A 25,550-nucleotide genomic window follows, 5' to 3' on the forward strand; every position below is an offset into this window, starting at 1 on the left:
TGTTTTCTTCATATAAACTGGCATTCTCCTACAGCATATTCCTAATGGGTCTCTGCAGCTATTGCTTTCCCTTCAATCTGTGCCTACACATTGGCAAGAAATAAATCTGTCAGAGGATTTACAAATGATGTCAATCCATATACTAACATTATTTTAGGACTCTAGCAATGGTCCCATACACTTATATCTTTTTTCCTGCATATCCTACACTTACTGCAAAGTGGAGTGCTCATTAGTCTCCAAATATACCTGCAATTATGAGGTAATACAGCTGGTATTTAAGAACACAGATTCTGAAGTTCTTTGGATTTTGGGGTTTAAATTCTACTTATACTCAGCATCAATAATAATAATAAAATAAATTATTTTATCATGTGAGGCAATGTAGTCAAGTCATTAAAAACATAAATTTGCTCTGGCTGGTGTGGCTCAGTGGACTGAGTGTGGACCAAGGGGTCACTGGTTCAATTCCCAGTCAGGGCACATGCCTGGGTTGTGGACCAGGTCCTCAGCAGGGGGTGTGTAAGAGGCAACCACACAATGACGTTTCTCAACCTCTTTCTCCTTCCCTTCCCCTCTCTCTAAAAATAAATAAATAAAATCTTTAAAAAAATCAAAACATCATAAACTTTGGAGTCAGCCTGGATTCAAATATCACCTACTACTTACTAATTTTGGGACCCTAGGCAAATTCCTTAATCTCTCTGAACTTCAATATTCTCATCTGTAAAATAATAAGATCTGCATAGGATTGCTGTGAGGATTAAATAATATCACATATCATGATTAAGACTTAAGAAGTTGGTACACCCAAAGCTTTTAATAGAGGCTATTTTTTACTAGTATTACTATTGACTTCCTCTGTGCCTTTGTTTGTGCAGTTTTCAAAACAAAACAATCAACTCAACTAGCTTCACCTTTAAAGCAGTATGGCATGGTGTAAAAGGTAGAGGCTCTGAGTCACTCTGGATTTAAATCTATATTCTGCTACTTACTACCTTATCATCTTGAGCAAGTTACTAAACCTCTCTGTGCTTCTGTTTGCTCATCTATAAAATGAAAATTATGAGAGAAACAATTTCACAAGACTGTTGTAAGGAATGAATAAGCATATGTAAAATACAGCACAATGCCTGGCGATTTCAGTGTTTCATACATTTAGTTCTCTTTATTATTTCAAATGCCATCACCAATATGAAATCTTTAGTGATCACCAATCAGAGGATATTTTTCCCTCCTTATATGGGGGCCCAGTGTATTCTGGCATCCTCTTCTAGGAAAAATTCTGTCTTCTATTATAGTCATTCATTCATTCATCCTTCCATCCTTTTAAACACCCACTTAATCACTAGAAACAAAGAGATTAAGCAATCACAATCTCTGACCACAAAGAGACTCACTTCTAGTAGAGTACATTAGCTATAAAATAAAATTAGTGATCTACATAAAACATATACAGTTATAATTTATCCAAACTATTTATTTAAAATGGTAAATGGGACACCTCATTCCTCAGCCAGGCCAGACAACAGTATACTGTTAACAAAATAAAAATAAATCACAGTAAAATTGCTGCTGAGAAATATACTTTTCATTAAATAATAGAGTAAAAATTTCTGTTTTAAAATAGCATCATAAAAAGCCCTGGCTGGTGTAGCTCAGTGGATTGAGCACTGGCCTGTGAAGCAAGGGGTTGCCGGTTCGATTTCTAGTCAGGGCACATCCCTGGGTTGCAGGCCAGGTCTCCAGTGGGGGACACATGAGAGGCAACCACACATTGATGTTTCTCTCCCACTCTTTCTCCTTCCCTTCCCCTCTCTCTAAAAATAAATAAATAAAATATTTAAAAAATAGCATCATAAAAAATTACATTTTAAAATAGTAAAATTAAAAAAATCACCTTTTTAGCTCCCAAATTATAACATCTTAGAAAGCAAAAGAACCCTTTACACTTATTGAAACCCAGTCTTCCTTTAACCTGTGCTTAAAAGTATCTTTTTAAAATTTTTTTCTATAATTCAGTAACAAATAGAGGTACGATACAAAGAAAAGAACACTGGACCTAGAACTAGGAGACTTCTAGCCTGGCAGTCACTAGTCACAAGACCATGGTCAAGACACTGACTCTGTATGCTTCAGTTTTTTCAGCCCACATTATTGTGTGGATATTTTAAAAACTATAATCAATAAAATTCTTAAGCAAAAAGTTATGAAAACAGGAGCCATTCTGCTATCACGAATGTCAAGGTGCTAACCCAGAGAAAGTAGATTTGGCATTCCATAAGGAAACACAGAATCCCACCCACTGTATTAATCATACACCAGGGATATCCTAACTGGTAAGAAATGCCCCAAGACAAATTTCTACGAATTCTATTTAGTCCCACTTTAAGTTATAGGACCATCACTTGCCTGTTAAATGGTACATCTTGAAGGATCCGGTCACTGCAAAGTGAAAGGAGGCAATTCTTCTGTAACTAAAGAATCAAAGGGAGAAAAAAATCCTAAATAAAATATTACTTTGTTATTTTTTTAAACAGGGGTAGTCTCTATAAAAAAAAAAAGGAGGAAGACTGAGGAAACGCCACTTATTTCTTACAACCTTTATTCTGGTTGTAAGAATACACCTACTTCCACCAAACCCATGTAAATTTACCGGCACCTATTTTAAAATATAATTTTTATTTCTTTTCCATTAGGTGAGAAATAGGATAATAGAATAATTCCAGGTAATTCCCTCTGCTCTGGCAGACTTTGGGTGGGTCCTGCTTCATCTTCTGTCCACCTTGCTTCCAGAGGCCATAAAAAAGAAAGTCTGACGTTCATCTAGTTTGAGGGAAGCCAGCTTTAATGACCCACTCACAAATCTGAGTTGACATTTTTACTTGGTTTTGGACCTTGCAAGTATTGCTTAATAAACTTGTCGACTCACTGCTAAATTTTAAATGTTAAAAATATCATTTAAGCAGTATTTTGAGTTTTTATCCAGAGGATAGGCTAGGACCTAAGGACATCAAACTCATTTCCACCAGGGGCCACATTGGCCTCGTGGTTGCCTTCTAAGAGCCAAACATAATTTTAGGACTGTATAAATGTAACTACTCCTTAACAGTTAAGTGAGAGCTCAGTGCTGCTGACAGGTAGAAACAAGGTACCAGCCTGATAAAACAAGGTGGAGGGCCAGAGGTGGACCACAGGCCTTCTGTTTGCCACCTGTGGGCTAGGTTATATAGCCTATCATACGCCAGAAATACAAAATCCACGTCTCCTTCATTTCTGTATCCTAGTACTTGAGCGTGTGTGGTCCAGAACAGATTTTCAATGTCTGTTTATTGAAATTATCACAAACTCAAGATCTAGACTGAAGATGAATTTTATATGGTTTGCACTATTTCCCTCAATGTTTGGATTTAAACCCTGTTTCCTACTTCTCTGTTGCCCTATACTCAGTCATGGTGCTTACCTGCTGATGATTAGGAAAATGTTCCATGGCTTTAAGCAGTAAATGGGTCACATCGGCCAGGAGTCGGACAGGCATTCCCGCAGCAAGATCTTGCTTGGTTAAGTTAAATACACAGGCGCTNATGAATTTTATATGGTTTGCACTATTTCCCTACTTCTCTGTTTGGATTTAAACCCTGTTTCCTACTTCTCTGTTGCCCTATACTCAGTCATGCTGCTTACCTGCTGATGATTAGGAAAATGTTCCATGGCTTTAAGCAGTAAATGGGTCACATCGGCCAGGAGTCGGACAGGCATTCCCGCAGCAAGATCTTGCTTGGTTAAGTTAAATACACAGGCGCTTGCAGCAAGTTGCACTGGCAAATTCATAGGGTGGTTTCTCATCCCAGTGACCACAAGCTGGAAAAAAAATTAGTTCTCTTAATCCACATTATAAAGCCAGGCCCTCTTCATGCAATGCCATTATTTTGTTGATGTATAATAATTTCTAATGTATCTTAAGTATCTTTTTAAAGAGATTTTATTTATTTATCTTTAGAGGGGAAGGGAAGGAGAGAGGGAGAGAAATATCAATGTATGGTTGCCTCTGGTGTGTCCCCTGCCGGGAACTGGCCTGCAACCCAGGCATGTGCCCTGACTGGGAATCGAACCACGATCGCCTGGTTCACAGGCCCGTGCTCAATCCACTGAGCCACACCAGCCAGGGATTAAGTATCTTTTTTATCCACATGTGCAAAGAGCCTAGGACATAGCAGTTACTGGCTAATGCTTAGTTCCTGCCTACCTGGTGGAGGTAGGCATCAAGCTGTTCATATCCAGAGATTTTTCTGTAAGACTAATGAATCTTTTCTAGTCAGGTCATTTCTGAGACCTAGTACAGTGCCTGTTATATGCTTAACACTACATAAGTGTTTAAATTCTTACTGACTTGAATAGAGTAAAACAGATACAAACTTCACTTTCAGACAAGATTGGGCACATTCATCTAATATAGCAGTAGACTAAACTTCACTTTCTTTTTTTTTCTATTTTTACTGTTATTAGCATTTATTTTATGCCAAATTTACTCCTGAGCCATAGTCTTTTTGTTTCTTCACTTTCTCCTGGAATGTATTTTCCTTCCCCGAAACTTCCTTTTCTGGCTTAGGAACAATCTGCTCTTTTTCAATAGGACCATCTCAAGGTGGCAGGGAGAACTCTTGCATAGGTTAATCCACCCATGAGCTCTGTAAGTTATGCACCACATCTTCAGAGCTCTGTGTACCTGGATGTGCTCAATGACCAGAGAATCTACATCTAAACCCTTAAGTTCAGTGCTACTCTGCATTTTTAAGCATGTGCAGCAAACATTCAGCATTCTTTTTGGGCGACTGACCCTGTGTCCTGGTTTCTCCCACTATCTAGCCCAAGCAAACTTGCCAACTCCACCACTCTAATGACAGAATGGCACACACTGCTTCTGTGAAGTGACATCCTTCAGATACTTGGTGGCTTTTCAAATATGCACAATTTGGGCAATTTCACCAGTGTCCTTAAAGTGAACACAAGGATCTGAATTGTTTTATTTGCATGATTTTGTGGGGCTTTCTGGGTCAAGTGAATAGCAAATATTTTCAGAAGTCACTTCGGACCACTCAGGGGAAGAATTAAACCTTACTTTCAAATTCCAATTTTCAGTTCCTTGAGAACACTGCTACAGGTAGAGTACAATAAAATCCATTCACTTCGCTCTCGTCTAGATAATTATTTTTCACCTTTTCCACTCTAATCTAACCCCCAACAAATCTTCCCCATTCCTCACTATCAGCTGAAAACCTTGCTTGCAAACTAAAACTGAAGCAATCAGAAAAGAACCAGATTATCACTACCACATGTACCCTCTTACCAGCATATACACATGCTACCTTCCTGCCTGTTAACATAAATGATTTTTGTGAGGTCCTGCTAAAAGTAATCCCTCTAGTATGTCATAGATCCTACCTTTCCTGTCAATTCAATACTGTTTCAGCTATTCTCCCCTCTCACTTCTACATCACTTTAAAATTCTGTACTAGATTATTCATATCACCATATAAACAAACTACTTTTTAAATTTACTTTTCATGTGTATCTATGAGGATTTTGTTATTTTTTTTAAAAATTTTACTTATTTATCTTTAGAGGGGAAGGAAAGGAGAGGAGAAAATATCAATGTATGGTTGCCTCTTGTGAGTCCCCTGCTGGGAACTGGCCTGCAACCCAGGCATGTGCCCTGACTGGGAATCGAACTGCAATCATGTGGTTCGCAGGCCTGCACTCAATCCACTGAGCTACACCAGCCAGGGCTGTTCTTTATTTTTATTGGTGACACTATTGCAGATGGCCCTATCTTTTCCCAAAACAAGCTATTTCTTCTCCCATCTTAAAAACAAACAAACCCACTCCCTCAGCCAAATACTACCTTTTTCCTTTGCTCCCCTTTGCAACAAATGTCTCCTTAAAATAATTACTTATATTATTACACTGATCTGTGTATCATTCTCAGAATGAATGAGTGACTAAAATATTTCAGATCAGGACTAAAGATCTAGTCCTTTGTTGCTCCAGAAAACAAAAAAAACCACACACACGAAAAAGAAAAGATAATGCATATACTTGCTAAGTGCTAACATCCTCTGGTGCGTATGGAGGGGTGACAGGTGTTGGGGTTAACATCCTAGGGACTGAAGTGTACTTATTCCTTTCTAAGCACTCCACTCTCAAAATTTAAGATACCTAAAGTTAAGTCATTTCTGGTTGTGCCACTAATTTATCATTACTTAATCTCATAGACTCTCAGTTATAAAATTTATAAAATAGAAGATACAGCTTATCAGTTGGGATTGTGGTGCCCACTAAGGTACCAAATATGATATAGTCCTATACTCACTGGTTTCAAATATAAATGTGCATAAAGATTACCTTGGGGAGTTATTAAGGCAGATTCCTGTATCTAATTTAGTCTTACTGAATCTACAATTCTTGGTGTGGGCTTCACAAATCTGCTTAATAAGCAATATTCCAGACTTCTGGTGGACAAAAGACCACATTCTGACATACTACCCTAAGCAATCAACAAAATTAAGAATCTTCCTTTCCTGCCCCTTAAAAGCTGTCTTGGTTAAAATAATATGGATTAGTTATGAAAGCACAGGTAAATGGCATGGTAAAGTGCCTTACAGAATTCCAATACTGTATTTCTTTTTTTTTAAGATTTTATTTACTTATCTATCTTTAGAGGGGAAGGAGAGAGGGAGAGAAGCATCAATGTCTGTTTGTCTTTCATGCGTCGCCTGCTGGGAGTTGACCTGCAGGGAACTGGCCTACAACCTAGGCATGTGCCCTGACTGGGAATCGAACCGCGATCCTCTGGTTCACAGGCCTGTGCTTAATCCACTGAGCTACACCAGCCAGGGCCCCAGTACTGTATTTCTTAAAAGAGCCTTTATGGAAGCAATGCAGGGCTAATACAAATTGCAGAGTCCTGATTCCAGTCACATACTTCCATTTTTTACTACAACTGGTAAAAAAAATATTACACTGGCCACTGGTTTTAGGTAAATATAATCTGGAAGGCATTTATATTGTTTAATGAGACCACTATAAAACTTTAATAACATTACACAGTATTTTCTCTCTTTGTCATTTACTGCTAATAACTGAAATTACACATCATGGACCCTATTACCAAAAAAAGTCAAAGACTAAATGCAAATTTTCACCAGTTTTCTTTACAAAACCATCAGGCAGATAATTTCAAAATTTTCATATCCAGTCTCTTATCCTTACCTTTAAAATTTCTGGCTTTGTTTTTTCCATCACGTGTGTCAGGCTAAAAAGGTGAAACAGAGCTTCTCGGACAAAGAATGCCCGTTCACTGTACCGCTTCAATGCTTCTGCAATCTGAGTTTCATTGGCTTCTCCAGACACCTTTGAACATACCCAGAAAATTAGCTTTCAGGATTCCTTGCAACCCTCTAACTTTCTCTATCCAAACATCATTTGTATAAATGGCATCCAAGACAGCTAGGTAAGGCTTAAAACAAGTAAGAATGATAACTTCCCAACCTACCCAGAATAGTCATCCTACAGATGTGTACATATGCTAAAGAGATATATTTCAGATAGGCTCAGACCCCACTCTAAGCCCATGGGTAAAATTTTCTACACTCCACCTAGAATAAACCTCAAGTTACCTAACACTAGCTATAAGATCTTGCCTTGAGATCAGGCTTTTACCTGCCTCTTAACGTAACCCTCCCTCTCAAGATACAAGGTAATAGCCACATTGGTTTTTTCCTGATTTTTCAATAAGCCAAGCTCTTTTCCAGCAAAAGGCCATTCTATATAATTTCCTCTGATTAAACTCTTCCTCTCTTTCTTTGACTAATTTCCACTGACCTTTCCCAATTCAAGTAAAATAATACCTCTTTAGAGAGGCTTTCTCTGAATCATCAATCTAAATCAGGACCCTCTGAAACATCTCGTTGGAAGCCATTATCCCAACAACTAGCACTATGTGTGCCCCACAACAAACATTCAGTAAGTATTCATCACATAAATGTATTAATTAATTTCCCCAGATTTATCAAGCTCCCATTCAGCATCAAAAGGTTCTGCTCAAAATTAAGTCCACCTAGGAATTTCCCACTTACACAAGGCAATACACTTAAACTATGGTTTATGTACCACTAGGTACTCAAATGCATATAACAAGAACTGGCTCTTTATAAAAGTAATCCAGTAAATGAAAAGAAATGATTAGAATAGCACCATGATCTCCAACTAATCCATGGAACTAGCTATTAAGTATCAACAACTGTATCATGATAGAAAGAAAACAACCAGACGTTATGTACTTCCTTAATGAAAGAGCACAACACTTTGGGTCCTGCCAAAGATACCAAACGTGAGTGTGATTAAGCCTTCAAATCCAGCTACCAATTTGCAGAAAATTCAAAGACAGAAAAATATGCACCAAGAGAAAACAATCCAGAAAAGCCAGATTGAGGGAAACTCTACAAGCCAAAAAGGCTAGATTCTTTAATAGATAAAACATAAGGTAAAGGAAGAAATAGAGAGGGAACCTATACATAAAGATACTCAAAATATATAATTTTGTAAAATGGGTAAGATAACTGCCTAGAGATAAATAGGTGGGTCATAAAACTATAGAGAAAAGCAGGTATGTGATTATCAGAGCCAGGATCAGGTTACTTTTGTGGGGAAGAAGAGAGCTGTAATCAGGATGGGACACGTGGTAGCTGTGTCCAGCCCTCTTCAGGAGAGCTGACAAAGTTCTACTGGTCAACCTGAGTGACGGTCTCAAATGTGTTCACCTTATTTTCACTCACTAAGCTATACATTTGTTATTTATTATCTTTTTTAAAAAAGAATTTTTAAAAAGATGTATTTATTTTTAGAAAAAGTGGGAGGGAGAAAGAGAGGTAGAGAAACACTGATATATGAGAGAAACATCAATACGTTGCCTCTTGGCCCGCAACCCAGGAATGTGCCCTAACTAGAAATCAAACCAGTCAGTCGTTCAATTCTGGTTCGCAGGCCAGCACTCAATCTGCTGAGCTATACTAGCCAGGGCCATGTGTTATTTATTTTATTATAAGGTTTAAAAACGTGTAAAAACTGTCATTCAGAGAGATATAATCTCATTAAGTTGGAAGACTGAGTCTTTTTTGGCAGAACCACTGTACCAAGTGACACAAAAACAAATACTTAAAAAATACTACTCAGCAACTAGGTTTTATATGAACATACCTGTATTCAGGTAGGAATATGCAGCTTTCAGGAAATGAAGGGCTGCATCATGACTGATATTTCAACCACTGATATAAGCTACAAGGTCTCATACAAACTGGAGTACAAATGTGTGCCAACTGACACATGGGCACACACTGAGCATTTATAAGGCTGTACAAATAACAATGTTATTTGTTGTTTTTTAAAATTTATTTATTTTTAGAGAGGGGAAAGGGAAGGAGAAAGAGAGGGGGAGAGACATGGATATTTGAAAGATACGTCAAATGATTGCCTCTCACACACCCCTAAGTGGGGACCTGGTCTACAACCCAGGCATGTCCCCTGACTGGGAATCGAACTGATGGCCTTTCAATTTGCAGGCCAGTGCTCAATCCACTGAGCCACACCAGCCAGGGCTAATTCAGACATCTTTAAAAAGTACTTGGCAGATATTGTCTTAGAATGAATCAACTTCACTTGATGTTAATTACTCTAACTTGATATAGGAGACTTATTAGTTCAAGAGAGAAGTCTAGGCTAGAGATTACATTTGGGAGCCATTAGCAGATAGGTTAAGGGCAAGGCCTCCAATATTTAGAGGCCTGACACATGAGGAGGAACCAGCAGAGAAAGCTGAGACTGAGTAGTCAGGAAGGTAGGGAAAATATACAAGACAAATGTGATATCCTGGAAGCTAAGTCAAAAAAGTATTTCAAGGAGGGAAGACAAGATCAACTGTGTCAAATATCGTTTTAGGTAAAATCAGATGAAGACTGAGAATTGATACTGGGTTTAACACACTTCCAGTGATTCTCATGGGAACCACGGCTTGGTAGACAACCCCAGAGTCTGGGAATGAGGTGGCCCACAAACCTAGGAGTCCTAGTGGTAGAGAAATAGAAGGCTCAAGAACTGGATGGTGACAAAAGAGCAAACTGGGAGGGGAAACAGTGGTGACAGAGTTGGAAATTCTATCGTAAGGAAGCCCTCTGTGTTGGGACTAGAAACTGAGAAAAAAGGAAAGAACAAAAACACTCAATTAGAAGCGATGAGATGCAGCAGAAAGGACACACACTCTGGAATCAATCAAATAGTCCCAGGGTACAGAGCAGGGTCTAGTGTTATCTAGTTGTGACCCTTAACAAAACTGTTCCTTCTCATTGAGCCAAAGTTCAAAATAAGTTATATGCATACACATACACACACATATATAAATATATATATAATATATATACACATGTATATATATAATATATATATTATGTATATATATAATATATATATACACACATGCACATAAATGCAAAAATATTCTTATAACCACCCCACTCAGAGTACCATATACGAACATTAGGAAGTCACACTGTGTCTATTTCTTGCACCTTTTAGTGTGACCTAAAAAACTCAGGCATGTAAAGACAAAAAAGCCAATCTAAACTAATTTAAAGCATCACAATATTAAGATAATCATTTCAGACAAGTTTCTCAGTTTGCTAAGTTAGATGATTTTTAAAAAAGTGACATGGCAATCTCAGCTCTCCTCCCTTAACATGACCTTTCATTTTTCAGTCGTCAAATCAATAGTCAAATAATTTAAAAGGAACATCAATTTCTGTACATAGTTGAATAAAGGCCAAAGATCCAATGATCTTTATTTTTAAAAATATTTTAAAACAATGATTCTCACTTTCAGCTGCATATTACAAACACCTACACAGGTTTAAAAAATACTGAAGCCTAAGTTCCACCTCTCCGTGATTCTGGTTTAATTGTTCAAGCTTCCCAGGTTATTTCTTTTTAATTAAAAACTTTTTTCCAGCTTTAGTAAGAATGACTGAAATACAACACTATGTAAGTTTAAGGTGTACCACATGGTTTGATGCATGTATATACTATGAAATGATTACAATTGTAAGGTTAGTTAACACAGCCATCATCGCACATAATTACACTCCAGCTGATTTTAATTGTAGTCAAGGTTGAGGATCACTGCTTCAACACATACAGAGGAGGAAATTAGATAATGACAAAGTGTTTGCTAGGTTCAAGATTTCAAAGTAATTTCAGTTGCACTTGTGAAATCAAACATTTCACGTAGGCATCATGGAATATAGATGTCCTAATAGCCTCAATTTTAAAATTTAGGCTAATTCACTGCTCTCAGATAACTTCTTTTTAGGATCTTTATCCTAAAAAGAGATTATTTAGTTTAATGTACCAGGAACACATTCCTTTCATCCTTCAGGATGCAGGTCTGGTTGCCTCTTCGGGGAAATCCTTCCTCAATTCCCAGCACCCAGGGCTTTCTTCCCCTTTAATGTTTTATAATTCTTTATTATTTGATCCAGGGACCTCATCCCTTAAATCTGTACAATTCTTAACTATCTGACCCACTATTAGGCAGTTAAGTACAATATTAAAGTAGTAATTTACATTTTTGTGATTCTTTCATCAACAAGCCATACACTAGAAATTTACCTTGTTCCATAACAAGTTTTTCAAATAAGTTCCTCCTACTTCTTGTTGCCCTGCACCTTGCTGATGTGGTGCTTCCAAGCCTGGCCCTGGCACCTACTTCTCCAACTTTATTTCATCACTTTCTGACTTTTTACCGTTGAGCTCTAGCCAGTCACCTTCCTTCAGTTCCTTGCATGTACTATGTTCCTTCCTACCACACATCTATTGCATATATTATTCTCTCTGTGAAAAGAGAATAAGTTTCCTACCAAGCTACTCACCCTTAGGTCTTCACTCATTTATTAGTTACTCAGAGAAGGCTTAAATTAAGTCATCTCTCTCTTAAACATTCTTATATATGGTATTGGGTATCTTCTAGATTCTTAGCACCACTAAACAGTTTAAGGTGTATGCATGTATATATATATAACATATAAATATATTTGCATATAATGTACACAATTCAAGTGCACACACACACATATGATATTTGATTGACTCCCTTGCTAAATTACAAGCTCCATGAGAGCAAGATCTTGTCTCTCTGGCCTCACCATCAAATCCCCATGTCCAGCACAGTAATAAGTGTACAGAGGCATCTGACAGAATTTTATTGAGTAAATGAATAAAAAAGAGTAACTCAAAACTATTTTCTACATTCTGTTTTTTAAAGTCTAAATTTACAAATAACCTAGGAACTGAATGTTTATAAGACATTTATAGTTAACCTTTCCTTCTCCTTTATTGAGGTCAATGATAGTTGCTCAAAAAAGGTGTCTTGTCACCTTGCCATTTAGCCACAACATTCCCTTCTAGGCCATCCCTGACTCTCCTCCAGGTAAGATCAAAGAATGCTTCTGCTTAAGTTGTATAGGTAACAAGGGGGGCGGAAATGGGGCTCTGGAACTAGACATGTAGATCCAAATGTTAGTTCTAACTAACAGTGAATCATACAATTTCTGAGCCTATGTTTGGCATCTATAATATGGGGTTAATACCTATGAATATAAAGCATCTAGGGGATATAATATATGTAAGAAATATTCGTATTCCTTAAATTTGTCACATTCTACCCTTCAGGTCTGACTCAGATACCATATTCTCCATTAAACTCCAAATTCTCCAGCTAGAAGAAATTTCTCCTGCTCTCCTACAGCAATTGTACTTATTCTTAGCTTTACAGTTTTTTTGTTGTTGGTCCTGTTTTTTGTTTTGGTGATCATATCATTACCACTCCTATTAGACTAAGCTCCTAGGAGGAAGATCCTGCATCTCTTACATCTTTGAATGCCCAACGGTGTCACAGCTCAACAGATGTTTGCTAAACTGCATTTAAACCAGTAGGCATAAGAAACCAGACAAAAGCAAAAACTGACAATTTCTGCAAAAGAGATCTCCTTGGAGAACTTGATCTCCCACCAGATATTCAAATCAACAAGGAGTATCCCTAGTTTTTTAAGTGATTCATTAGAAATGGTAGGTTTAAGTGGTTCAAAATATCTAAACATATCATCATGAGAACCATCATTTATCCTGGGCTTACTATGTGACTTGCACTTTACATGTATAATTATTAATCTTCAGAAGAATTCTGCAAATAGGAATGATATCTACTTATAAATAAAGAAATGGAAACTCAAAAAGTTACATCATAGCTTGCTCTATGTCATAAAATAAACAAGTCCTTAGGACTTACAATTAGGACCTATAGAGGAAAGCAAGATCTTTCCTCTATACAATGCCCTGTTTCATGCATATGTTCCACGTATCATTACACATTCACCTTAATGTAGTCTTACACAACAAGACATTGGCCAGCTGGACAAAATAACACATTTTTAAAGTCTAACCTTCAAATGCCCTCCGCCGGTGAGGAATTCAGAGTAACCAGCATCAGTGGCCAGCAAACCTACAAACTGCATGCTGGGCCGTTGTTGTATAAAAGCTTCAACAGCTTTATCTGTCACGTGCTTTCTCCCAGAAACATCCAGGGAGACGAGGTTAGGAAGGATGTCCTTTTGTTCAAGTAAACGAAGAGCTATGTCTGATGTAAACTGTTTATCATCTGAAATATCAAGATGGTTCAGATGTTTTAGTTCTCGAACAACATCCAGTATCTGGGTAGTTGTCATTTTTAAACATTTCAAGTGGTGCATGGTAAGAGACTTGAGTCGGTCTTTGCAGGCCAGCAGAGCTGTGATGTCTGTGATGGAGGTGTTAGAAATATCCAGGCTCTCTAATCTTGGCAATGAGGCAACTTCGGCCAGGTCTTCATTGTAAAAGAGAACATTAGTGATGCTTAATGCTCGAAGGCCAGAAAGCCGGCTGAAACACCGCTCATAAGGATCTTCAAGGGACAGAGTTAATGAGTTCAGCACCAGGCACTGCAGATTTTGCTGGATCCATTTATTACTGCCAAGCCCACTGATGATGTCGGTAATCGTGATGTCAGCATTCACACCTGTTGCATCAAGTTCCACTAACTTGTGGTGGCAGAATGCTTTCCGAAAAGCAACAGCAGAGATCTTGGCTTTGCGAATGCAGGCTCTCTTTAAGCGCATCTGGTTGCCCCTAAAAATACCTACAGTTCCATCATTCAGTAGACCTGAAAAAAACAAAAGAAAACAACACCTTAACTTCTAAAAAAAAATGGTTAAAGAAAAACTAAACTTTCCAGCATACTTTACATTTCCAAAGCACTCCCATGTAACAATATCTCATTTAATATACATAAGAACTGACTTAGGTAAAAATATTATCACCAACAGTTTATAGATGAGTAAACTGGGGCTGGGAAAAGTGGCCTTCCAAGACCACAGAGCTATCAAGTGGCAGAATCAGGACTAAGGCAGACACTACCGATACTAACATCTGGTTCTCCTTGTCTCCCTGAACACATGAACAACTATATTTCCCAGTCTACCCCAGAAGTCAGATGGGGTCATGTCCCTAGTTCTGGCCAATAGGCTATATAAGTTGAAGCACCTGAGAGCTAGTGCATGATCTTCCATGCTACCTTTTCCTGCTTTGGCAAATGAGGAGCCTTCAAGTTCTAGACAGTAGATCTATGAGAGTGGAGCTTTCATCAGCCTACGTCCTAGGGTCACCATGGAGCAGAACCCTCCATGGACTTGCAATGTTTATGCACCATTTATGCAAGGTGTAAACTTTGTGTTATGCTACTAGATCTGGGAGTTAATTTATTACTAATGCCTTTCTAGCCTATACTTTAAATTCACTGTAACACATTATTATATACACAAACACATATCTACATAAAAATACAGTTAGCATAAATGTCCATAGTTTATTATTAAACCACTAGCTAATAAGATCTAAAATCTTATTAAAAGGGCCTAGAGATTATAGTGCCTGTCAGATGAATTCCCTCCGTGTCAGTGAACACAGTAACCTCTTAAAGTCCCTAAGAGATTAAAAAAAAATCACTCATTCCAAGGACCAGTAAAGTCTCAAACTGAATAAAAGACAATCTACAGATGTCAACATGAGATAACAAAAATGTTAAAATTATTTGACAGCCCTGACCTGTGTGGCTCAGTCGGATGGGTGTCATCCCACAAAGCAAAAGGTCACCAGTTCGATTCCAATCAGGGCCTTTGCCTGGGTTGCAGGTTTGGTCCCCAGTCAGGGTGCCTATGAAAGGCAACCAATTGATGTCTCTCTCTCACACTGATGTTTCTCACCCTTTCTCCCTCCCTTCCCCTCTCTCTAAAAATAAGTAAAATCTTAAAAAATTTCTTTGACAAATATTTCAAAGGAGCCATCATAAGAATGTTTAAGTGAACAATTACAAACATGCTTGAAACAAATGAAAAACAAAAAGAATCAGAAAAAAAAAAAGTTGTAAAGATAAACCAAATGGAATTGTAGAACTGAAAAACGCAGTAATTGGGTTCAACTAGATGGGAAGGAACAGGGGAAAGAATTAGTAAACCAAAAGATAAAACAATAAAAATCACTCAAATCTATACAACAGAAAAAAAATAATACACTGGAAAAAATTGAACAGAACTATTTGTGTTGGTGAAGTCCCAGGAAGGGAGGAGAGCAAGGGCAGGGCTGAAAAGGTACTTGAATAAACAATGGCTATACACCTACTATAGTGGCTCAAATAAAAACCAGTAATAACACAAAGGCTGGCAAGTACGCATAGAAAATGAATCAGTCGCATATTGCTGGCAGTAGTGTAAAATGGTACTACCACTCTGAAAACAGTTTGGCAGTCTTAAAACCTAAACATGCAACTACCATGCAACCGGCAAGAGCACTGCTGGGTATTTACCCCAGTGCATGAATGGCTACACAAACTGATGTACTTCATGACATGGACTACTACTCAGAAATGAAAAGAAATTAATTGATATACACAATAATCTGGAGGAATCTCCAGAATAAATTATACTGAGTCAAAAAAAGCCAATTCCAAAAGGTTATATACTAAATGACCACATTTATATAACATTCTTGAAATGACAAAATTACAGAAACGGAGAACAGAAATGGTTGCCAGGGCTTACACAGGAGGAAGGGGCAGAAGAGAAGTGATTGTGGCTATAAAAGAGCAACAGGAGGGACCCTTAAGGAGATGGAAATCTTTTTTTTTTTAAGATTTTATTTATTTACTTCTAGAGAGTGGGTTAAGGGGAGAAAGAGTGGGAGAGAAACATCAATGTGTGGTTGCCTCTTGCACACCGCATACCGGGGGCCTGGCCTGCAACCCACACATGTGCCCTGACTGGGAATCTAACTGGCAACCCTTTCATTCGAAGCCTGCACTCAATCCACTGAGCTACACCAGCCAGGGCAGGAGATGGAAATCTTGACCACATCAATCTCAATAACCTGGTTGTGATAACGGTTTTACAAGATACTACCCCTGAAGAAAGAGGATATTATCATCTGTATTACTTATTACCACTCTATGTGAATCAACAATTGTCTTAAAACTATGAAGTTTAATTTAAAAAAAGAGATCACTGCAGAAAATTTAAAGATGTGTTGACATGGAATTAAGGAAATTCCATCTGATGGCTTCAATTTTCTTGCTAAGAGTAAGTGATAGGAAGTCCAAGAAGAGCAAAGAACATCTGAAACAACTATTAGGAGCACTAATGATGATCAGAGAACTGCTCAGGAATTCCTGGGCAATGCTGAAGGGCCTTATCGTTATATTACTCACCTTCCTCCTCCTCATCATTCAGGTCTCAGTCTAATTATCACCTTCCTTGGAGAAGCTTTCTTTCACCATCCAGGCTAAAGTAGATGCCTTCCTTTTTTACCTTCCCTGAGAACTATGTTCTTTCTCTCTCAGAGGATCTATCACAATTTGTAATTCTACATTTGTTTGCTTCTTAGTTATGCATCCCACAGGACTATACACTTCATGAGAGCAACATTTACATTGTAGTCAATACTGTACACTCAACACCGGACATAGTGGTCAATGATCTTCTCCTCTGGAACTTACTTCTTATACATTTTACTTATATTTAACCTCTTCTGCACTTACTACTAACTCCTTTCACACACATTAAGCTAAAGATCTTCTGTTAAGGATGCTTGTAAAAAAAACAAAAATGATAATAGACCTTAAGTTAATATCAGTTTTCCTAGTTTATGCCACAAAATAAGTCTCTTAAATGCTAATTTTTTACAGCTGAAACTTCAGATTCTTCAGTTAATTAAGACTGATTTTAATCTTTAAAAAAATTTTATTTAATTATTTTCAAGTACAGTTTTCTGTCTATTTACTCACATCCCATCCAATCCCCCATGCTTCCCCCTCCCTCCCATTTCCACCCTTCTTAGTTGTTGTCCATGTATTCTTTATATTTGTTCCTCTAAATCCCTCCCCTATTTCCCCTGAAATTCCCTCCCTTCTCCCCTCTGGTCACTGTCCCCCGTCTTTGGTTATATTTTGCTTGCTTATTTGTTTCGTTGTTTAGCTTCCTGTTAAAGGGGAGATCATATGGTATTTGTCCTTCAACACCTGGCTTATTTCACTCAGCATAATGCTTTCCAGTTCCATCCATGCTGTTGCAAAAGGTAGGGGCTCCTTCTTTCTTTCTGCTGCATAGAATTCCATTGTGTATATGTACCATAGTTTTTTGATCCAGTCATTTACTGACACCTAGGGCACCTAGGTTGCTTCCAGCTCTTGGCTATTGTAATTGTGCTGCTATGAACATTGGGGTGCATAGGTTCTTTGAGATTGGTGTTTTAGGGTTCTTAGGATACAATCCCAGCAGTGGAATTGCTGGGTCAAAAGGCAGGTCCAATTTTAGTTTTCTGAGAAAATTCCATACTGTTTTCCATAATGGTTGTACCAGTCTGCAATCCCATCAACAGTGGACTAGAGTCCCCTTTTCCCCACACCCTCTCCAACATTTGTTGTTTATTGCTTTGTTTATGATGGCCATTCTCACTGGTGTAAAGTGGTATCTCATTGTGGTTTTAATTTGCATCTCTCTGATAGCAAGCGATACTGAGTATCTTTTCATGTGTCTCTGGATCCTCTGTATGTCCTCGGAGAAGTGTCTGTTCAAGTCCTTAGTGACTATCGCAGTGCCTTACAAATTTTGCTCTTAAATTTTGATATTGTATACATGTATTTAATAAAATGGGTTACTCCTGGTCTATTTGGGTCAGTCTACATCAAGTGAATTTTTCTAATAACTAAGTTTAAGTGTCTATATTTGAAAGTAATGGAATTAAAAGAGCAAAGAAATTAAAATGAAAAAAAAAGACAAAAATAGACCTGTGTTTGAGTCCTGGTTCCAATATTTATTTGTTTCTTGACACTAGACAAATTAGTCCACAAGTCTAAGATTCCTTATCTGTAAAATGTGAATAGTTATAGCTCCCTCACAGGGACTGCTATAAAGATATACATAAAAAGCAGTTTGCAAACGGAAAGCACTACACAAATGTCATTAACTATATTATATGAAAGAAATCTTTCTGCATCTTTTCATTCTTTCAAAAATAAACATACTGAAAAATCATCTATCTTTTTCTATGACCAATCATTGTACTTGCTACAATGTATTTAAGCCAAATCTTCCTTGCTGTTCATTTGATCTACTCGGGTTGCCGTAGGCAGACTTCGGATTACCAATTCTTAATTTGCTGTCGTCAAAAAACAAAGGTAATTAGAACTGTGTATATTTAAGAATCAATATTCTAAATGAAGGTTCCTCAAGGGGTTCTTTCAAGGAGTAAAGTACAGAAGTCTTTTTTTTTAAAGTTTTAGATTATTTATTTATTTATTTATTTATCTTTTTTAGAGGGGAAGGAGAGACGGAGAAAAACATCAATGTATGGTTGCCTTTTGTGCGTCCCCTGCTGGGAGTTGGCCTGCAGGGAACCAGCCTGCAACCCAGGCATGTGCCCTGACTGGGAATCGAACCGCGATCCTCTGATCCGCAGGCTCATGCTCAATCCACTGAGCTATGCCAGCCAGGGCTACAGAAGTCTTAATGTGAGGATTTTGCCCCAAAGCATTTTTAAAAATTTCTTCCTGGTTTGGTCTACAGGCTGTCTGTAGACAGCTGAGGTGACCAGTAATGTGACGACCTCCAGGTAAGTGACCCCACTAGACTGGAGGTGTAAGCCCTCAATCACTTAGAAAGTCTCCGTGGCTATACAAGGATGTAATCCATATTCTAATTTAATCTCAAACCCGAATATGTCAAGGTGTATGAGTTTAGGGTGGACAGACACGTTATCACTACATGGCAACATCCTTATTCTAATTTCTAGCTTGTACATGCACAGTTCCTGGAAAATTTTGAGCACTGAGACACAAATTGATAGAATGACCAAAGATTACAGTATGAGAATAATAGATCCCAATAAGTGAAACTTTCATATCAGGTTTATTTTAATAAAGACTATTACCAATAACAGTAATCCTTTGAATTGGGTAAATAAGTAAAAATTTTAAGTGTAATATTTTCTAAAATCATGACACTATTAGAAAAATTTTAAGTGTAATATTTTCTAAAATCATGACACTATTAGAAAAATATCACCAATTTTAAAAGAATTCTCGGAACTTTTTCCCCATTTGTTGAGGTAATTTTTAAACACAGAGAAAAGGTTATGAAACAACTTTTTAAAACTGTGACAAGAATAGGCAATATGTTCTTTTTTAAAAAGTATGTTTATTGGTTTGAGAGATAGAGANTAAAAATTTTAAGTGTAAATAATATTTTCTAAAATCATGACACTATTAGAAAAATATCACCAATTTTAAAAGAATTCTCGGAACTTTTTCCCCATTTGTTGAGGTAATTTTTAAACACAGAGAAAAGGTTATGAAACAACTTTTTAAAACTGTGACAAGAATAGGCAATATGTTCTTTTTTAAAAAGTATGTTTATTGGTTTGAGAGATAGAGAAACACTCAATGTGAGAGAGAAACACTGCTCCAATCAGGGATCAAATCTGCAACCTGGGTATGTGCCCTGACCAGGAACTAAACCCACAACCTTCTGGTATACCAGATGATGCTCTGAACAACTGAGCCACACCTGCCAGGGTGGCGATATGTTCTTTTGCACAGAATCAGCAGTACCCACTCTTGATTATTTGAAGATGAATATGATTTTTAATTTATTTTTTATCTTCACCTGAGAACATTTTTTCATTGCTTTGAGAGAGAGAAACATCAATGTGAGAGAGAAGTATTGATTGGTTGCCTTCCACATGCACCCAGACCAGGGATCATATGTACCCAGACTGGAGATCATAGCCCACAATCTAGGTGTGTGCCCCGACTGAGAATTGAACTGGCAATCCTTCAGTTATGGGACGACACTCCAACCAACTGAGCCACACTGGCTAGGACAGATATGATTTTTACAAAGAGATTAAATAATTCGGAACACTTTTTGGTGAATAAGGTAATCACATTGGGGTAATACAAATGGGGGCAGCACATTATTTCTCTGACCCTCAGTTTCCTTATCTGAAGGCAGTTTGAAAAGAAGTAGAAAATACATTTTGATCAAACCTATTGCCTCTCTAAGACACTAATCTTGAGAACAATTACTTGGTTAGACTAACTTAAAAACTACTGTACTTCCATTATTTTATCCATTTAGGCAGTTGCCACTGTACTTTATTACAAAATAATAAGCATCCAATACAGGTTAGTGGCTATCATTAGCTATCAGTAGTTGTATTTCAAAAGGCATCTCGCAAAGTTAAAACTTTAGTTAACATTTACTCTTGATTTACGAGACTAGTTATATGTGTACATATACATTTAAATTTTTTAAATTTTACTTATTGATTTTATAGAGGAAAAGAAGAAGAAGAGAGAGAAAGAGAGAGAGAGAGAAACATTGGTTTGTTGTTCCATTTATTTATGCATTCATTGGTTGACCCTTATATGTGCCCTGACTAGAGATCACACCCATAAGGTGTATGGGAATAACACTCTAACCAACTGAGCTCTACCTGGCCAGGGCCTATATTTAAATTGAATATGTTCAACGTATATGTTCATATATATTTAAATAGAATATGTTAAGCATAATCATTAAATTGAGACTAGAAACCTCAGTTTTCTTATCTGTACTGTAAGTGGAATAATGATAGCTTCCTTACGGTTTTTTGAGAAAATTCAAGGAAAACATATAAAATGCCTGGAATATAATAGGCAATCAACAGATGATAATATTATTGCCACATTTTCATTCTACTTTATGGTTGTAGACAACTTATTTTTTCCTACTATAAGAATTTATAAACCCTGCCCTAGCTGGTGTGGCTCAGTGGCTTGAGTCCCAGTCTGTGAACCAAAGGGTCACTGGTTCAATTCCTAGTCAGGGCACATGCCTGGGTTGTGGGACAGGTCCCTGGGTGGGGCGGGGGCGGGGCATGTAATAGGCAATCACACACTGATTTTTCTCTCCCTCTCTTTCTCACTCCCTTCCCCTCTCTAAAAATAAATGAATAAAATCTAAAAAAAAGAATTTATAAATCCTATCTATAAAGGTATTATATCTCTTTCAACTTGAACAGAAGTAAAAAGAATCCTTAATGTACATAACCAGAATTTCACAGATGAGACACTCCCAATACATTTTTAGAATTTGTTTTTAAAAACAGAAGTACTAGCTTAGCTATGATTTCCCATTTCAGAAGTCAAAAACAGAAACTATTTTTGCTGTAAGAGTATTTATTGATTTTCCTACTGCCAAATAAAGATATAAGGTATTTTTTACACCAACAGACTTCTAAACAATATTTTGAAAGAGAGGTTGTTTTTGCCATGAGAATGGCTTCTCAAAGCAAAAAGAGGAGGAGAAGGAGAAGGAGGAGAAGGAGGAGAAGGAGGAGGAGGAGGAGGAGGAGGAGGAGGAGAAGGAGGAGAAGGAGGAGAAGGAGGAGAAGGAGGAGAAGGAGGAGAAGGAGGAGAAGGAGGAGAAGGAGGAGAAGGAGAAGAAGGAGGAGAAGGAGGAGAAGGAGGAGAAGGAGGAGAAGGAGGAGAAGGAGGAGAAGAAGGAGAAGAAGGAGAAGAAGGAGAAGGAGAAGAAGAAGAAAGGAATTTGCCCAGGCTTGGCCACGTAGCTCAGTTAGTAGGAGCATTATCCTGTACACCAAAAAAGTTGCAGGTTTCAATCCCTGGTCAGGGCACATACCTAGATTGAAGGTTCTATCCCCAGTCAGGGCATATATGGGAGCCAACCAATAGGTATTTCTCTCTCACTCTCTAAAATCATTAAAAATATTGAGTGAGCTCAGTGGATTGAGCGTGGGCCTGAGAACCACAGGATTGCAGTTTGATTCCCAGTCAGGGCACATGCCTGGGTTGCAGGCAAGTTCCCAGCAGGGGACTCACAAGGGGCAACCATACATTGATATTTCTCTCCTTCTTTCCTTCCCTTCCTCTCTAAAGATAAATAAATAAATAAATCTTAAAAAAATATTGAGTGAGGATTAAAAACAAAAGTAATTTGCCCAGATTAGAAAAAAAATGCTTATTTCAAAATACACAAAAGTGGCAAGGTAGGCAAAGATAAATAAATTTCTCTTCCTGTAATCAGGCTCACCTGGCCTTTTCTGTTATTGCTAGGAAAATAATTAAAGGACCACAGTAGCACATCAAAATCCAATGTCAATTAACAGCACAAACTCTGTTTCCTATGTTTATATTATTTTTTACCATGAAAGGCCATGGTCTGAAGCAGTCGGTCAGCCACTTCCTGTGGGAATACTCCAGGTTCCTGCAGACACAATGTTCCATCTTGTCTTGCTGAACAGAACTTCTCAAGGTGTGTAGTCAGGAAATTCAAGCAGATATCAAGTAAGGAATAGGGAGATGCCTCCTCCTTGTAGCCCAGGAAGAAACACAAAGGAAACACAAAAGCCAACAAGTTAGTTTCCAGAAAAGTAGAGAACAAAATATTCATTTTTCATCCATCAAGTATTTTTATTCAGTGTGTACCATATGCTAGATACTGTGCTAGGTAATACATCATGTGATCCATGTTTTCAAGAAGTAGGCAAAGAGAAACATGTAAACAAATATTTACATAAAGCCTATTAATACTATAATAGAGAGCATACTATAATAGTATGTAAGCATATAGCATGATACCCTACTCGGTCAAGGATGGTCAGGAAAGACCTCAGGGATCACAGCAGGTTAATTTTCCTAAAACACACCACCTATGACCTCTCCACTGCTGAAACCTTCAGTGGCCTTCTGTGGGTCTGATGACCAAAAAAACAAAAAACAACAGCAACAAAAAGAAAAGAAAAAAGCTGGGGGAGGGGTGGGCTAGGATGGGAGTAAAAGACAGAAAACTTTACTTGAACAATTAAATAAAAATTTTTTTAATTAAAAAAAAGAAAAGAAAAAAAGAAAAACCCTTAGATTGTTAGATTGATGCTTGAGTTTGAAAATCTAGCTTCAATTTACTTTCCCACTTGATTTCCCACAAAATCCACATCTCTACCTATAGTTCAAATATGATAAATTTATTTGGGTAAAAGAAAAAAATTCATTACAGGTATTAGTATTATCAAAAAACAAAAAGTTAACCTGGCCCTGGCTGGGTAGCTATGTTGATTAGAGCATAGTCCCAATATGCCAATGTTGCAGGCTCAATCCCTGGTCAGGGCACATATAAGAATCAACCAATCAATTTATTAAGTAACATAAATAAGTGGAACAACAAATTGGTGTTTCTTTCTCTTTTCCTCTCTCTCTCCAAAATCAATTTTTAAAAAAGAAAAAAAGAAAAAGTTAACACAGTTATTCCAGTTTGAGAAATAAAGACCTAATCAAACAAGCACAAAAATGTAAGTATAAAACTTTTATCTATAAACACTCTAAATGTCCCCAACAACAATTAATTATAATTATGGTAGCTACCATCAAGTGTTTTCATTCTTTCTTTTTTTTTTAGATTTTATTTATTTTTAGAAAAGGGAAGGGAGAGAGAAAGAGAGGGAGAGAAACATCAATGTGTGATTGCCTCTTGCATACCTGCTACCAGGGACCTGGCCCACAACCCAGGCATGTGCCCTGACTGGGAATGGAACCAGCAACCCTGAGGTTCACCCTCAGCTTGAGGCTGACATTCAACCTACTGAACCAGGACCCATTAAGTGCTTTCAATATGACTGTGTTGAGTGTTTTACATGAATTATTTATTATTTCACTTATTACCCATCCCAAAATAATTCCAGTCCTAGGTATATGCCTAAGAGAAATTAAAATGTCACATAAAAACTCTTACATGAATGTTTACAGAAGCATTATTCATGATAGCTAAAAAGTAGTAGCATCCCAAATGTCTATCAATTGATGGATAAACAAATATAGTATATCTATACAACGGAGTGTTGGTCATAAAGAAAAGGAATTCCAACACACCACATAATATGGATGGATCTTGAAAAGATTATGCCAAGTGAAAGAGGCCAGTCACAAAAGACTACATATTGTGTGATTTCATTAATATGAAATGTCTAGAATAGGCAAATCTATAGAAAGTATACTTGTGGGCCTGGCTGGTGTGACTCAGTGGATTGAGTGCTGGCCTGCAAACCAAAAGTCTCCAGTTTGATTCCCAGTCAGGGCACATGCCTGGGTTGCAGGCCAGATCCCCAGTTAGGGACCTATAAGAGCAACTGATTGATGTTTCTCTCCCTCAATTTCTCCCTCCTTTCCCCTCTCTCTAAAAACAAATATATAAAATCTTAAAAAGAAAAGAAGACAAGTATATTAGTGGATGCCTAGGGCTGGGGGAAAGGAGGGTTGGAGGAAAAGGGAAAATGAATACTAATGAGTACAGGAGTTCTTTGGGGGAAATTTTATAATATGCAAATTAGATTTCCATAAGAATGTCATAAAAATAGTTTATAAAACTGTAAATATAAGACAAATAAATACCACAAAATGTTAACAGTAGTTAACTCTCGGAATAAATCAAACTTTCTATGTAGCGTGTTATTTCTATAATCAAAAAATAAAATATTTACATATTTTACAGTTTACAAAGTACTTTCTTATTGATATACTTAATATTGAAATGACTGAGTAAGGTGGGTAACAAAGACATTATAGATGAGGAAAGACTTCATAAAAGTTAAATGGTTGGCCTCAGTGTGGTAAAGACTGTTAACTACTGGCTCTAATTCTGTTCTTCTCTTCTTCCACATTAATAAAATCTTTTATTTTCATTTGAGCACAAAACCACCTGTAATAAAGACTATATATTCCAGTCTCCTCTACAGCTAAATGTAGCTGAGACAAAATGTAGCTGATCAAATTCAACTTCTGTATCATAGAACTTTGCCTATCCTTATTTCCT

General features: G+C 37.4%; 1 protein-coding gene across 4 annotated transcripts in view; it reads right to left on the reverse strand.

Annotated features, from left to right (window-relative positions):
• The window catches only part of ZYG11B (zyg-11 family member B, cell cycle regulator), a 74,389-nt gene that overhangs the window by 30,069 nt on the left and 18,770 nt on the right, over nt 1-25,550 (reverse strand). For 2 of the 4 annotated variants that reach the window (XM_037043256.1, XM_037043258.1), the window contains exons 2-6: nt 22,892-23,057; nt 13,545-14,299; nt 7,270-7,410; nt 3,685-3,861; nt 2,413-2,477 (exon numbers count right to left, since the gene is read on the reverse strand). In XM_037043256.1, coding sequence (XP_036899151.1) covers nt 2,413-2,477; nt 3,685-3,861; nt 7,270-7,410; nt 13,545-14,299; nt 22,892-23,057 — 1,304 coding nt within the window. Of the gene's footprint in view, nt 1-2,412; nt 2,478-3,463; nt 3,584-3,684; nt 3,862-7,269; nt 7,411-13,544; nt 14,300-22,891; nt 23,161-25,550 lie in introns of those variants that run through there. The other 2 variants (XM_037043257.1, XM_037043255.1) reach the window with 2 other exon arrangements.

Source organism: Sturnira hondurensis, unplaced genomic scaffold (genome assembly GCF_014824575.4).
Source record: "Sturnira hondurensis isolate 20B ecotype Veracruz unplaced genomic scaffold, ASM1482457v3 Scaffold0004068, whole genome shotgun sequence".
Lineage (NCBI taxonomy): Eukaryota > Metazoa > Chordata > Mammalia > Chiroptera > Phyllostomidae > Sturnira > Sturnira hondurensis.